Source organism: Apteryx mantelli, chromosome 33, assembly GCF_036417845.1.
Source record: "Apteryx mantelli isolate bAptMan1 chromosome 33, bAptMan1.hap1, whole genome shotgun sequence".
NCBI lineage: Eukaryota > Metazoa > Chordata > Aves > Apterygiformes > Apterygidae > Apteryx > Apteryx mantelli.
The window spans coordinates 4,221,950-4,237,909 of NC_090010.1; the positions used below are offsets into that span (position 1 = coordinate 4,221,950).

A 15,960-nucleotide genomic window follows, 5' to 3' on the forward strand; every position below is an offset into this window, starting at 1 on the left:
CGCGAAGGAGTGAGGCCATGGTCACAGCGCCAAAGTCCAACATTGTTACGTACTTACAGTTATGACCTGCGAGATTAAAACGCTGTACAGGGACCCGGCACCCGTTTCCCCCCCCCCCCCCCACACCCCCCAAAAGTGCCCGCAGCCGCCCCGGCCCGCGGCACGGCCCCCCCCCCCCCACCGGGCCACAGTGGCCCCCGCTCAGCCGCCGCGCCGGCCGGGTCCCCCAGCGGTGCCGGGGCGGCAGGCGTCACAGCAGGCGCCGATACATTCATTGGGGGGGGGGGGGGGAGGGGGATCCGGGATGCTCGGGGCAGGGGGATGCACCATGGCCCCCACCCCCCTGCCGGGACTGGGCTGGGGCGGGGGAGCCCACATCCCCCTCTCGCCCCCAACACCAGCCAGAGAGGGACGTCACGGGCCCCCACGCTGGGCACCGGGGGGGGGGGGGGGGGGGCTGGCTCTATCCTAAGTCTAAACGAAGCAATAAATTAAAGAGGTTCCCAAGGGGACGCTGAGAAAAGGGGGGGGCAGGGAGAGGGGTCAGGCCACGGCGGGGTGGGGGGGTTTGTACAAAAGGTCGTCTAGAAAAGGATGGGGGGGGGGGGGACGCTGGGGGCTGCTCTGCTCCCGCCACGGCCCCCGCGCCCCATGCCAGGGGCACGGGGTGGCACCGGCAGGGTGGCATGGACAGAGGTGATGGGGTGGGGTGAGCAAGGGGGGGGTCACCGATGTGGTGGTGTGGCCAGGGACAGTGGTGACAAGGGTGGCCTGGGGTGGCAGGGACAGGGTGACCCAGCCAAGGGTGGCATGGACAAGGGTGGCCTGGATGGGATGGCATGAATGGGGTGGCCTGACCAAGGGTGGCCTGGATGGGGGTGGCCCAGGCAAGGGTGGCATGGACAGGGTGGCATGGATGGGGTGGCCCAGTCAAGGCTGGCTTGGCAAGGTGGCCTAGATAGGGGTGGCATGGACGAGGTGACATGGAGAGGGTGGCATGTGCATATCAAGGTGGGGTTGTCACCACCCATGGTGCCAGGCACGGCGGGGATCCCAGGCATCCCGACCCCGGCAGGGGCTGTGCAGGCAGTGTGGGGACCCCTGGGGCATCACGCACCGGCAGCGGGCGAGGAGCCCAGGCGTCCGGGCATCCCCTCACCCCCTGGCATGGAGGGGGGGGGGAGACAGGAGCAGAAGAGCCCCCAGCAGGAGCTGGATAATAAATAGAGCATCAAAAATACCAACCGTGCTGCGGCGGGCAGTGCCGGGGTGGCGTGGGGGGGGGGGTGGGGGGGCGCGTGCAGTCCGCCGCTGCCGGCCCCGGCCCGGCTATACCAGGGCGGTGCGGGCCTCGCAGTGCCCCACGCTGGCCGAGCTGCTCTTGCGGCGCAGCCCCGGCGTGGCCAGGCCACCGGGACCCTCGCTGGGGCAGCCGTGCTGCAGCAGGATGTCGGCGCACTCCTGGCTGCCAGCCCGGCGGGCGTAGAAGAGCGCCGTGCGGCCCAGCCCATCCCGCGCCTTCACGTCCGCGCCGTACTGCAGGCGGAGGGACCCGTCAGCGGTGCCCCGTGGTCCCCAGGGCCGCGCTGTGTCCCCCGGGGCCGTGCCATGATCTCCATGGCTGTGCCATGTCCCCCATAACCGTGCTGTGGTCCCCATGGCCATGCCATGTCCCCCGTGGCCATACCATGAGCCCCATGGCCATGCCATGTCCTCCATGGCCATACTGTGGTCCCCATGGCCATGCCATGAAACCCATGACAGTGCCATGTCCCTGTCATGGCTCCCATGTCCCTGGCATGATCTTCATGGCCATGCCATCTCCCTCCATGTCCCCCGTGGCCATAGTGTGGTCCCCATGGCCATGCCATAGTTACTGTGGCCATGCTATAGTCCCCATGGCTGTGCCATGTCCCCTATGGCCATACCACATTCACCATGGCCATGCCACGTCCCCCACAGTCATGCCACGTCCCTTGCGGCCACACCACAGCCCCCCGCCACGTCCCCAGCCCCGACCTACCCACACAAGCAGCTGGGTGATGACCACCTGGGCCAGCTCGCAGGCCACATGCAGCGCCGTGCGGCGGTCCTTGTCGCCGGTGGCGGCATTGAGCTGCTCCTTCTTGCCGTGGGCCAGGAGCAGCAGCACCGTCTCCAGGTCCTTCTCCTGCACCGCGTGGAAGAGCTGCTCCCCCAGCGGTGCCTCGGCTGCCGGCAGCGGCGCCAGGAACAGCCGCTGCTCGTATTTGGCCCGGATCCACGACTCCCGCTCCTCCCTGCAGGGACATGAGGTGTCAGGGCCTTGGGGTGCCAGGGGACGTGCTCTAGGTGACCCTGCTTGAGCAGGGGGCTTGCACTAGATGCTCTCCAGAGGTCCCTTCCAACCTCAACCATTTGGTGCCCCAGGGCCGCTCACCGGGATGACTCAGGGGTGGGCTTGCAGCGGCCCTGCGGGTTCTTCTCCCAGATGCTGTTGGCCGTGGTGTTGCCGATGGAGGTGAGCACCAGCGTCAGCTCCCGGGGCCAGTCGTCCAGGTCGAGGGAGCGCACGCGGGACAGGTGGGTGCCTAGGTTGCGGTGGATCCCCGAGCACTCGATGCAGATCAGCGCCCCCAGGTTGAGACTGGCCCACGTGGGGTCTGGGGGGGGGGGGAAAGCAGAGGCTGTCAGGGCCCAGCCTGGGACACTGAGTGGCCCATGGCACGGCGTGGCCCATGGCATTGCATGGTATCGTGTCAACCACAGCCCCATGGCACTGCATAGCCCATGGCACTGTGTGACCCACGGCATTGTGTGACCCACGGCACTGCATGGCCCGTGGCATTGCATGGCCTGTGGCATTGCATGACCCATGCCTGCATGTCCCGTGGCACCGTGCAGCTGGTGGCATTGCACGATCTGTGGCATTGCATGGCCTGTGGCATCACGCAGCCTGTGGCATTGCGTGACCCATGACTGCATGTCCCGTGGCACCGTGCAGCTGGCGGCATTGCATGGCCCATGGCATTGCGTGGCCCGTAGTACTGCATGGCACATGGCATTGCATGGCCCATGGCATTGTGTGGCCCATGGCATCACGTGGCCTGTGGCATCGCATGGCCCGTGGCATCACGTGCTCTGCATTCCCCCCGCCCCAGCCAACACTCACTGGGCGCCCCGCAGTCCACGCACAGCGAGTTGCCCCGGGCGTTGCGGACGGCCTGGATGGCCACGGCCTCGCTCTGGCTGTCCATGCGGGCCTGCGGGGAGACGGCGGTGAGCGGGGTGGCCGCAGCGGGGTGGACACGTGGCCCCCGGCAGCCCCTGTCGCGTGGCCCAGGAGGTCCCACCTTGTTCTTGCTGCTCTCGCAGCACTGCAGGCTGGCCAGGATCTGGCTCTCGATGGCCTGCACCCAGGCGTCCCGCTCCTCAAAGCTGCTGGCCTCGAAGTGCCACGTCTGCCCCGTGCTCGACACGATGATGAACTCGAAGTTCTCCTCCTCTGCGGGACGAGAAACCCAGGGTGGGCGGCTGGGACCAGCTCCCGTGGCCCTTTCGAGGACCCTCCTGGGGCTCAACCAGGGGCCACCAGCCTGGCACCCTCCATCCCACGTCCCCATGGCCACGTCAGTGGTGGCATCCGGCGGCACTGGGATGAGGAGCGCGGTTTTGTGCCACCCACCCGAAGGGCCCCCAGGGCTCTGCCCAGCCACGGCCACGGCCACGGCAGCGAGCCCTCCCCGTCGCGGTGCCGGGGACGCGGGAGCAGCAGGCGCAACGGTGGCAGGCGAGGATGGGAGACAGCCACATGCATGAGTGGAGCCGGCCGCAGACCACGTTACCTGTTTTATAAATATTTCTTAAACTACCAAAGCTTTTTAATTTCCACATTTTGCGCTTGGCTGCGGAGGGTCCGGGGCAGCGAGAGCAGAGAGAGGAAAGGGGGAGAGAGAGTCACGAGAGGAGCCCCGGGGCGAAGGGGCGAAGCGCGGGGGCCCCTCGCTGGGCGGGGGTGTGCGAAGGGGAGGCGTTTGCAGAGCGAGGAAGAGGGGGATATGCCAGGGTGGACGGTGCAGTGCGTGGCAGCGGTGGCCCCGTGGCAAGGACAGGGCCCGGGCTGTGGCACGGGGGCTGGCGATCACCTCCGGGTCTCCAGGGATCATTTGCTGGAGCCCTGGGGCATCCCAGCATGCGGCATCGTCCCCGTGGCCCTGGGCCACCGGCCCCACGGCCACCATCCCTGAGGCCCATGGTCTCCAGGGCAGCATCCCCGAGGTTCTCACCTTCTGCCTGTCCTGCCGAGCCCTCCGTCTTGGACGGCGTCATCAGCTTCTTCCGGCGGTGCTTCTTCCTGTCGATCATGGGTGACGGCGGCGGGTCTTTGCCTGAGCTGCTGGGGCTGGATATGGCCTCGGAGGTGGGGGGGCCATCTGCTGAGAGACCCACGCACCAGCATTGGTGGGGTCACTGGACTCAGTGGGACCACAAGCGACAACGAGCCCACCAGAGTTCCTGGGGCCACCAGGTTCACCAGGGCCACTGGGCTTATTGGGGCCACCAGAGTCACTGGGATCACCAAAATCACTGGGGCCACCAGGACCACAGGGCTCCCCAGGAACACCAGGGCCATGGGGATCACTGGGTCTACTGAGCTCACCAAGACCACCAGGTCCCCCAGGATCTCTGGGGGGTCACTGGGCTCACCAGGGTCACCAGAGCCAACAGGGCCACCAGGCTCACTGGGGCCACTGTGTCCCCCAGGGGCCACTGTGGTCACAGCCCAGGCTCTGCCCCAGGGAGAAGGTCCCGCAAGGCGTGAGGGGACGCCGGGGGACACTCACCGGTGCTGGGCATCTTGGCACTGGAGGCGGAGGCGCAGCGCTGCAGGGACCGCTCCTTGCCCATGCTCTTGACCCCTGGCTCTGGGGGGAGGCTCAGCCCCACAGGGGAGGTGCTGGCTGCAGGCAGGGGACAAACAGTGAGACACAGGGACCTCGAAGAGGGTCTGTGTCCCCTGCACCCTGGGGCATCCCACCACCCTGAGGGGGTCCCACCACCCCGAAGGGTCCCCACCACCCCGGGTACTCACTGGCCCCCTCGGGCGCCTGCACCCCGGCCACGTCCTTCACCAGCCCGTTGATGCTGGCCGAGGGGCCGCAGGCGGAGATGGCACGCGGTGGGCGCTTGCCGGGCACCTTGACCGTGGTCCGGAGCAGGTCCATCTCCTTCCCGTGGGTGCTGTGGATGTAATCCTGGCACGGGGACGGGCACAGTGCTGAGCGTGGCAGGGCCATGTCGCCCCCTCCGTCCTCCCCAACACAGAGAGGGGATGCCACGCCGAGCCCCACCACGGAGGCCGTGGGGCGTAGGGAGACTGGGACACTCACGTTGATGCTGGGGTGGTAGAAGAGGAGTCCATTGCTGGACAAGGTGACGTATTTCTTCTTCCACTCCTTGTTGAGGGAGTTGCCGCTGCGTTTGAGCAGGAAGCTCTGGGGAGATGAAGGGACGGTGAGCAGGGATGTATCCAGGGATGACGGAGAAGGGGGACCATGCCACAGGTGCAGGGACACGTCCTGGGGATGGCAGTAAAGGATGACGGCAAAGGGACATCACCATGCTCACCTGCTTGATGGGGATGGCACGTCCGCTGCCTGCCACCTCGCCCCGGCTGTCCAAGCTCCTCTTCTCCGAGTCGCTGCCCCGGCGGTTCTGCGGGAAAGGGCTCAGGGTAGGTGTCCTGCACGATGGGTGTCCCACAGGGTGGGCGTCCCACCAGCGAGCCACCCCGGGGGACCCCATGCCGGTCTCGGTGCCACACTGGGGCCTGCGGCGGACTCACGGCGAAGAGGCTGGTGCGACGCTTGGCGCCACGGTGCAGAGAGCTGGGGGTGCCCAGCGTGGCCACCGGCTCCCCCCGCAGCTCCCGGTGGCTCACGTTGGGGGTGGACGGCAGTGAGGACGAGTAGTCGCTGGTGTGGCCACCATTGCTGGCCTGCAAGAGATGCCACAGCAGAGGGGGGGGTCAGCCCTGGTGGCACGTCCCCGTCCCACCACCGCGGTAGGGACCGGCGGTACCTGGATGCCACCGCCGGGAGTGGAGCCGGCCGAGTGGCTGGGGGAGCTGGGCAGTGACTTGCAGGACGCCAGGAGCTGCTGCTGCTTCCTCAGCGCCACGACCTTCTGGGCCACTGCGGGAACAGCGGCTGCGTCACCCCCCACCAGCCATGGGGACCCCCGCCGCCTCATTTCCCCCCCCCCATCACCCACCTTCAGTGAAGACCCTGTCCACGTTGAGGCCATACGTGGCACAGGTCTCGTAGTAGAGGCACCGCTTGATGTCGCTGCAGAGCGCCTGGGCTCGGGTGTCCTCGATCACCCGGGGGTTGGAGGAGCTGATTTTGTCTGCGGGCAGGCGCAGGGGTGAGGCAGGGGTCCCGGCGGGCCCCCGACCCCCGGCCATGCCGTCCCGCCGGCTCACCCTGCGTGCCCACCAGCGCCAGGGCCATGTCGCCGGTGCCCCGGTGGCTGCTGAGCAGCGCGTGCAGCTGCGTCACCTCCTCGAAGCTGCTCTCGTTCTCCAGGCTGAACACGAAGATAACGGCGTCCACCCAGTTGGCAAACTGGAGGGGGGACACGCATGGGACAGGGGTGTCACGGCTCTGCGCCACTGGCCACAGCCACCACAGCCCCCCCAGCCCCGATGTACCTTGGCGTCCGGGGCGCCTCCTTCCTCCCGGATGAGCAGGAGGTGGCTTTGGCCGTCAACCATCACCTCGCGCTTGAACTGCCCACCTGGAGCCAGGGGACAAGAAGGAGGGGGTTGTGCCACGGAGTGGCCGTGCCAGGGGCACGATGGGGGGGGCGGGCCTGGCCAGGGAGGGGGCTCAGCCCCAGTCCTGAGGCCATGCCCAGCCCCACAGCCATGCCCGACCCCATGGCCATGCCCAGCGCCATGGCCATCCCCAACACCATGGCCATGACCGATGCCACCACCGTTCCCAGCCCCATGGCTATTCCCAACACCACGGCCATGCCTGGTCCCATGGCTATTCCCAACGCCATGGCCATGCCCCATCCCATCGCTGCTCTCAGCCCCATGGCCATGCGCAGCCCCATGACCCTACCCAACCCCATAGCCATGCCCAGCCCTGTGGCCAAGCCCAACTCCATGGTCATTCCCAACACCATGGCCATTCCCAGCCCCATGGCCATGCCCAGCCCCAGCCACTCACTCTCCGTGGGCTCCAGGCCCACGTAGGAGCCGGTGAGGAAGCGGTGCACGAGGGCCGACTTCCCGCTCTTGCTGCTGCCCAGGATGCCCTGCAGAGGGGCAGAGAGCGGCGTCAGGACACGCCACAGCGCCGTGGGGCTGGCGCACGGCGGGTGCCCTGGGGCCATGGTACCCACCAGGCGGATCTCGGGGACGGAGCGGCTCAGGGTCCATTCCTGGCTGTTCACCAAGGCCTCTGCGGGGAGGAGGGGGTGAGAGGGAGCCCCGGGGGGGGTACGGCCGCCCCCAGCCCTGCCGACAGCACCGCCGGCAGCTCCCAGAGTGGGCGGCCGTGGAGCTGTCACCAAGCAACGGCGCCCGGCATTGAGCCTGACGGAGGCGGCAGGGAGGGCCACGGGGACGGCCCGTGGCGGAGCCGTGGCCGTGGCACCCTGCCACCCCCCCCCCCCAGGAGCCCCCCAACGCGGCTGTCCCACGGCCCTCCCCTCCCTGCACACGGGGGCACCAGGACACAGCGTGGCACCAGGACACGGCGGGTGCAATGTCACAGCAGGCACAAGGTCACAGCAGGCACAAGGTCGCAGTGTGCACGAGGATGTGGCATGCACGAGGACGCGATGGGCATGAGGACGCGGCACGTCGCGAGAAAATGGTGTGCACAAGGACTCAGTGCACAAGGACACGGCGTGGCACGAGGCTGCGGGTGCACGAGGGCACAGCCACGGCGTGGCACAGGGATGCTCCGTGGCACGGGGAGGACATGGCACATGCCGGGAACCGGCTGGCCACACTCCCTGCACACGTGCCCTGCCGTGGGCCGGGGCACCATGAGCCCCCCACATCCCCAGCCTGGCACTGCGGCATCTCGCCTCCTGCACCACGAGAAAGGGAAACTGAGGCAGGGAGAGGCAGAGGGTCCCCCCATTCGGGCGCCCTCGGTTTCCCCTGCGCCATACCCGGGGTTGGGTCCCCACCGCTGCCCCACGCGCGCGGCAGGCAAGGGGTTAACGCTGGTGCCTGTCACCCCACGCGTCATCACGGCGCTGTGCCACCCACGGGCCCTGCTGCCACCCACGGGCCCCCCCGCCAGGCTCTACCCACGTGGCACCGTGGGGTGGGTGCTGGGGGGACCCACCCCCCCCAGCTGTGGTCTGGGGGACACAGGGATAGGGTGGACGGATGGACGGATGGGTGGGTGGGCGGACAGATATAGGGTGGATGGATGGATGGGTGGACGGACAGGCAGATGGATACGGGATGGATGGATGGATGGATGGATGGAGATGGGACGGCTGGCTGGACAGACAGATGGATACGGGGTGGCTGGAGAGAGGGACGGGTGGACGGATGGGTGAAGGGCTGAAACAGGCGACTATGCGATGCGTGGCCGGATACAAGGATGGGTGGACGGGCGAAGGGATACAGGGATGGAAGAGCGGACGAAGGGATGGATGGGGGCACGAGCAGGTGGATATAAGGATGGACAGATAGACGGATGCCTGTCCCCCATGGGGCAGCCCAGCTCCCCCCATCCCATCCTGGACCCCTTTGCGGCCACGGTGAGCACCCAGGTTGGGTCAGGGGGAGAAGCTGAGCCCAAGCTGAGGCCATGAGCCCGGCCATGGGGCCACGGATCCGGCCACGGCCCCGTCCTGCAGAGCCCTCCCCAAGCAGGGGGCTGGATCCCGCGGGGGAAACCGAGGCAGGGGAGCCCGGCCGCCCACGGTGCAGCCGGGGGCCACGGACCGTCCCCGCCACGTGCGGACCCACAGGCTTCTCTGTGGCCCCCGGGGCCAGCGCAGCACTGGGGCAGGACACCGGGGACCCCCGAGGCCGCAGGCAGCGTCGCCCCAGGGCTGAGCCGCACGGCCGATGCGTGAGCCCCCCCCCCACGCACGGCAGCTCATCTGGGGGGGGCCAGGATGCCCCGTGGCCTGCGTGGGCTGGGACACGCCACCCACGTGGCCCCCTGACCGTCACAGCTCCCCCCCTGCAATGCCGTGGGGCACGGACGGGTCCTCCCCCCCCAGACTCACTACCAGCCCCACACAGGTCGCTGCCCCACACCCGGTGGGGGGGGGGGGCATGACACCCCTGGGCATGGCCCACAAGTGGGCCCAGGCGTCCGGGAGCCCCTGCTCCCATCTCATCGAGCTCTCCGGCCTCGCCACCGCAACGACATCCAGCCCCCCCTGACGCGGGGGAAACCGAGGCACAGCATCACAACACCCCACGGCGCAGACAGCAAGAGGACCCAGGCGTCCGGGAGGACCCCCCCCCCAGCCAATCTCCTCAACCCCCCCCCCGAAATTGCCTGCCGCACCCACACCCAGGCCCCCCCCACAGTCACGCTGCATGCGGGGGAAACCGAGGCACGACACACGGCAAGCCCAGGCATCCGGGACCCCCCCCCCTCCCAACGCCCCCCCCGCGCGGGGGGGTCCCCGGGTACTTACTGGGGGAGGCCCCCCTGGGCAGGTCGGTGCTGAGCAGGGCCCAGGGGGGCGCGGGGTGTGTGGGGGTGGACGCCGGGCTCTTGGCAAAGATCCCGCTGATGAACTTGAGCATCTTGCGGTCGCGGGTGGAGGCTCGGCCGCCCTCGCGGCCCCGCTTGAGCCCCGCGCTGCCCTCGGCGGGGCCCGGCGCCACCGCCGTCAGCCCCCCGGGACCCGGGTGCAGGTCACTGTTGTCCAGGGTCTTGCTCTTGCCCTTGCGGGGCGAGAGCCGGGCCCGGGCGGCCAGCCGGGGGCCTGCCTCGGCGCCAGCCTTGCCCCCGGCTTTCGCTCGCCCCTTGCCTTCGCCCTCGGGCCACGAGAGCCGGCTGCCGGGACCCTTGTGGGCGCTTTTGCCCGCTTTGGCCTCCGAGCCCATTTTGGCCCCACTGGTGGTCACCGTCTTGAAGGGTTTGTTGGCCAAGCGGAGGCGCCGGGGGCCGGCGGCCGGGTGAGGCGAGGACGCCCCGGGACCCAGGTAGGACGAGGGCTTGGCCCCGTCCGGGGCCGTGTCCGGGCATCCCCAGCTGGCCTGGCTGAGCAGCACCCGGCGGGTGCCCGGTGGGCAGCCCTCGGGCGGGGGGCACTCGCCCAGCACCCCGGCCTGCTCGCCCAGCACCTCCAAGGTGCCCTTGGCCCCCCGGGTGGGCGGCGGGATGGCTTCGGGTTTGGGGGGCAGGAGAGCGGGGTCGGGCTTGGGGGGCACGGCCGGTGGCAGCAGGGCCAGGTCGGGTTTGGGGGGCACGGCCGGCGGCGGCGGCAGCAGCGCGGGGTCCGGCTTGGGGGGCACAGCCGGCGGCGGCAGCAGCGCGGGGTCCGGCTTGGGGGGCACGGCGGGCGGCGAGTCGGGCGAGCGGCACCGAGCCGCGCCGAGCCCGCGGGGGCCCGAACCCTCCGGCGCCGGGCTGGGGGTCCGGGGGCTGCCGGGCTGCAGGGAGGCGTCGGGCGGGCCGGAGCCGGCCGTACTTATCCAAAGCGCGTCCTGGCGTTGGAAAAGCCGCTCCGGCCTCTTGCTCTTGCCGCCGCCGCCGCCGTCCTCGGCGCGGGCACCAGCAGCCGGTGCTCGGCCGCCCGCCACCGCCGCCGCCGCCGCTGCATCGCCGGGCCCCGCTTGCTCCGCTTCGCCCGCCACCGACTCGAGCTTGACCAGGGTGAGGGAGATGAGGTAGGTGGTCCGGCGCTGGAGGCCGGCGGCCCTGCTCATGGGTGCGGGCAGGGCCCCCCCGAGCCGGGCGGGCCGGGCCTCCCCCCCCCCGGGCTCCGGCGCCGCGCGCGGCTCCGCGTCCGCCGGTGCCGAATTGAGGCTCCGGCGCGGTCCCCACCCCCGGCCCTGCCTCCCCAAAGCCTTTCCCGCTCGCCCGCCCCCGGAGGGGTTGGCACCGCCGCCGGCCCCCCCCCGCTCCGCCCGCCGGATCGGGGCCGCCCCCCCCCCGCCCCGCCGCCGCCGCCGCCCCGGGGGGCTCCGCCGGGAGGAGGGGGGGGCGCAGCCCCGGGGCTAGCGAGCGGGCAGCGGCGACCGCGGGGGCATGGCCGGGGGCGGGGGTTTGGGGAGGGCGGGTTATTGGGGGTCCGGCGTTTGCGGGGGCCGCGGCGCGGGGGGGGCCATGCCCGGCCGCCGCGGTGCCGCCGCGGTGCCGCCGCGGTGCCGGTGCCGGCGGCTCACGGCAGCGCCCCGACGGGCTTCTCCTTTGTGGCGGCGCGGCGGGGCCGGGGCCGGGGCCGGGGCCCGGCGGTGGGGGGCCCTGCGCCGCCGGGGGGGGCCGGGGCCGCCGCTCTCCGCCATGTGCCGCTCCCGGGCGGCGGCGGCGGCGGCGACAGGGAGGGAGGGAGGGAGGGAGGGGGCGGGCGGTGGCCCCCGGTGCTACCGGGCACGCGCGAGCGCTCCCGGGAGCCCCCGCCTCCCTCCCCCCCCCCGGGGGCGGGAGGGACCCTCCGGACCCCCCCGGCACTGGCATCTGCGCCCGGACTGGCCTTCGCTGCTGGGAGCCACCTCTCAGCCCTTCCTCCTGCCCCCCTGCCTCCGTCCATCCCTCCATCCAGCTCTTCATCCCCTCCATCCCTCCATCCATCCCTGCATCTCTTCTCCCCCTCCATCCATCCAGCCCTCCATCCCCTCAGTCCTTCCCTTCACCCCTCCATCCATCCATCCCCTCTACCCATCCCTGCATCTCTTCACCCACTCCATCCGTCCCTCCATCTGTCCCTTCACCCCCTCCATCCAATCCTTCACCCCTTCAGTCCCTCCTCCATCCATCCCTTCATCCTCTCCATGTCCCTTCATCCATCCCTTCACCCCTTCCATCTTTCCCTCCATCCCTCCCTGCACCTCTTCATCTACGCACCACCCACCCCTCCATCCCTCTTTTCCCTCTCCTCCATCCCTCCATTCACCCCATCCTTCCCTTCACTGTCTCCATCCACCTCTCCATCTGTACAACCTGCATCCATCTCTCCACTCCTCCATTCACCCCTTCCATCCATTTCTTCAGTCTATTCCTCCATCTCTAGTTCTTCTTTCCACCCCTCATCCATCCCATCCATCCCTCTACCTCCATCTCTCTATCCACCTTCCATTCATCCCCCATCCCTTCCTGCACCCTTTCCTCCATCTACATCCATCCATCCACCCTTAGGCCACCTCTTCCACCCCTGCAGCCCCCCCTCCGTGGCTCCAGCTGCGCCCCGGCACCCCGAGGGCGCCGCGAGCGGGGCGCAGGCCGGGCCCGGGGGAGCAGCGAGCGGGCCCAGCCTGCCTCTGTTTTCTGGCATTTTTAGCAGCGGCGCAGAAATCCTCTGCATCCCGTTGCCGTGGCAACGGCGGGGCTGGAAATGCAGTAAAACAGCGGGATCTCGCCCCGGGGGCGGAGGCCGGGCACGCACGGGCTGGCACCGCCGCTGGCACCGGCACCGGGCGGTCACCGTGACGCCCCGTCCCCCCTCCCCGGGCCCACCGGGTCCCCGGGCCGCGCCGGCACGTCCCCCTCCCCGTCCCCGTGCCCTGCCCGTGTGAGCCATGGCCTGGCACGACGCAGGGATGGATGTGATGCCCGGGGGCCAGACACGGTGCCCAGGGATAGACATGGTGCCCAGGGACGGATACGGTGCCTGGGGACGGACATTGTGCCCAGGGACGGATACGATGCCCAGGGACAGATACGGTGCCAGGGGACAGATATGGTGCCAGGGGACAGATAACGGTGCCCAGGGACAGATACAGTGCCAGGGGATGGATACGGTGCCAGGGGATGGATACAGTGCCCAGGAACAGACATGGTGCCTGGGGGCAGACACGGTGCTTGGGGACAGTCCCGGTGCCCGGGTGAGGCTGGGCAGACAGGCGCCCCGTCCCCTCGGGGTGCACCCGTGGGTGCCAGGGCTGGGGCTGCCGGCACCCGGCAGGCAGGGACGGGCGACGGGGACCTGCCTGTGTACCCGTGTGGGGCGGCAGCGTGGCAGTCCCACCGGGAGGGACAAAAACGCCCCACGGCAGGGGGGGAACGCAGGTGCCCCTGGGGCGGCCCGCAGGGCCGGAGTGCTGCATCTCCCTCCCTGCACTGGGGTCCCCGGGGAGCCGAGCCGGCCCCCGCGCCCCCCCGGCGGGCTCGTGACAGCGCCGGGCGCGTCGCCACAGCAACCCGCCCACGGCCGTGCTCGCGCGGGGCGCGTGGCCGCCCGCCCCCCAACCTGCCTGCCGTGGGGGGGCCCGCACTCACCCCCCCCAAACTGCCCCGGGAACCCCGCGTCCCCCCTGCCACCGAGCCCCAGGGACAGGGCGGGGGGACACACAGTGTCCCCAGGCCAGGCCCCGACCCCCCCACGGGGGAGGCCTGGCCCCTCGTGGCACCCACCGGTGCCAGCGCTGGACCCCCCCAGTGCATCCCAGTCCCTCCCAGTGCCCCCACCCAGCAGGACCCCGGAGCGGGGCTGGGGACCCTCCCTGTCCCGGGGGGGGCGGCCGCAGCGGCACGAGCTCCCGGCCGTGGGGGTGACACCAGGTCATGCCAGGCCTGACCCCCTCCCCCGCTGCAGTCGCACCCCTACCCCATCCCGCCGAGCCCCCCAACCCCTGCCTGCCCCCTAAGTGCCCCCCCCCAGCAGCGGGGGGCTGTGGGGCACAGGAAGGAGGGGCCATGCACCCCATTACGGGGGGGGGGGCTCAGGGGCAGGAACAGCACCCAGGCGGGCACCGGGGAGGGGGCCGCAGCCCCCCGGCGCTGGCGGTGGGTACCACGTCCCGGGCGCCTAGCAACAAGGCATCCCCCTGCTTCCCGTCGCCACGGCAACCGCGGCGCGGGGAGATGCTGGGGATGCGGGGGTTCGGCGCGGGGAGGGGGGGGCCCCAGGAGCGGAGCAGAGCCCGCCCCACACCAGCGCCCCCCCCGCCGTGCCGCCGTGGGGGCCGCAGGGGCCCATCTGGCCCCCCCCCGGGGGTGCGGGGCCCCAGCGGGGGGCGCTGGGGCCCCCCCAGGCGCCCGCCAGAGGTGAGGAAACGGCCCACGTCACCGACCACAGCGCCGGGGTTGTTGCAGCGGAAACCGCGCCGACGGCACAGCCGCCATGGCCCGGGGGGCCACGCACCCCCCCCCACGGCCCCCCCACACCGCGCACGGTGCCCCACGGTCGGGTCCTTGCAGCAGGACGGTGCCCGCTGGGCCCAGCCCGCTGTGCCGCAGCCCCTGCCCACCCCGGCACAGTGCCGGGCAGGATGAGGCCTCGGCCCCGTGGGGGTCCCCGGGGTGCCAGGCTAGTGGGGGACCCTCAGTCGGGGCGTCCTGGCCCCCCCCCCAAACACAGCCCCCCCACCCCATCCCAGCACCCACAGGAAGTCAGCGCTGGCGGATGCGAGCGACGGGGCAGGCAGGCGGGAGGACGACGGGGCCCCATGGCCCCGAAACCCCCTGAAAGGGCGACGTGGCACCCCGTGACATCCCCCACAGTGCCACGCCGGCCTCGCGTCCCCCGCCGGGGAGCACCAGATTTGTCCGTCCATCTGTCTGTCTGCCCGTCCATCCAACTGCCCATCCGCTCACCTGTCCGCCTCTCCATCCCTCCGTCTCCCCTGCCATCCCTCCAGCTGTCTCCCCCCCTCCCCGGCCCATCCGGGGGCTCCCCCGGGACCCCCAAGCACGGCGCTGCACCCCGCGGTGCCGGGGGTTGGGGGGGGGCCGCGGCTCGGGGCCGGCGGGTGCCAGCGCTGCGGGTACCTTGCACGACGCTGAGCGAGGCGGTGAGGCCGGCCCGGAGCCGGGGGTCGGGCACCGTCTCCACCAGCCGGATCAGCTTGTTCACGTGCTTCTTGGCCCCCTCGTGCCGCTTCACCTCGGCCCGGATGGCGGCCAGCACCAGCTGCCGGGGGGCGCTCATGGCGCCCGGCTGCCCCTCGGCACCCCGCTAGCGCCGCGCCGGGCCCCGCCGGCTCCCCGGGGCCATGGCTCGGCCCCGGCCTCGTCCGTCCCCCCCCCCCACAAATCCGCAGCCTCACCCGCCCCGGGCCATCCGGCCCCGCTGCGCCTCGCTGCGCCTCGCCGCGCTTCCTGGCTGGCGTCACCCCGGTGGGGCTGGCGTCACCCCGGTGGGGCCGGCGCGGGTGCCCGCCGGCGGGCGCAGGGCTGGGCCTGGGAACTGCCGGCCCACGGAGCCCCGGCGGGCGGCGACGCGCCGGTGCCCGGCCCCGCCGGCGCGTCGGGGCACGTTGGGGCACGCTGGGGCCCATCGGGCAGCCCGGCTTGCCCATCCGCCCCGCGCGTGCCTGCCGCCACCGCCGCCACCACCACCCCGCCGCCCCCAGGCACCCGCTGGGGTCATGCACGTGCGGGCGCCGGGGCCAGGCTGGGGACCCCCCCCCCGGGACGCCCGCAGACGGGGGCACGGCAGGGAAACGCCCGGGAGGCATCGGAGATGCGCGGGCGCTGGGAACAAGGTGGGACGTGCCGGGGACACGTTGGGGACACGCCTGGGCTGCACGCAGCAAAGGCACGCGCAGGCCAGGGACATGCACAAGCTGGGGACACCAGGGACGTGCCACAGGCATGCACACGCTAAGGACACGCCACGGACATGCACACACAGCCTAGGGACACGCCAGGGCCATATGCAGCTGCGTGGACACGCTCGGGACATGCATGTGGCCACGCACACGCGCTAGGAGCACACACAAGGGACATGCATGCAGCCGCGCAGCCCCCCGCACGCGCACACGCCGGCGGCACGCTCCCCCCCAAAACACGCATGCAACCTGCATGCACGGGGGTC

At 71.2% G+C, this 15,960-nt stretch overlaps 1 protein-coding gene across 1 annotated transcript; it reads right to left on the bottom strand.

Annotated features, from left to right (window-relative positions):
* Window positions 1–1,329: 1,329 nt before the first annotated feature.
* AGAP2 (ArfGAP with GTPase domain, ankyrin repeat and PH domain 2) lies at window positions 1,330–15,072 on the bottom strand. Its single transcript, XM_067314027.1, has 19 exons — window positions 14,913–15,072; window positions 7,393–7,451; window positions 7,218–7,305; window positions 6,692–6,777; window positions 6,464–6,605; window positions 6,253–6,387; window positions 6,061–6,173; window positions 5,825–5,977; window positions 5,608–5,694; window positions 5,370–5,474; window positions 5,072–5,234; window positions 4,824–4,940; window positions 4,266–4,415; window positions 3,825–3,884; window positions 3,333–3,484; window positions 3,152–3,242; window positions 2,420–2,642; window positions 2,024–2,279; window positions 1,330–1,536 (listed from the first exon to the last, which is right to left on the bottom strand). Exons 1-19 carry the CDS (start codon window positions 15,070–15,072, stop codon window positions 1,330–1,332), a joined length of 2,547 nt encoding a protein of 848 aa, XP_067170128.1.
* Window positions 15,073–15,960: the final 888 nt, after the last annotated feature.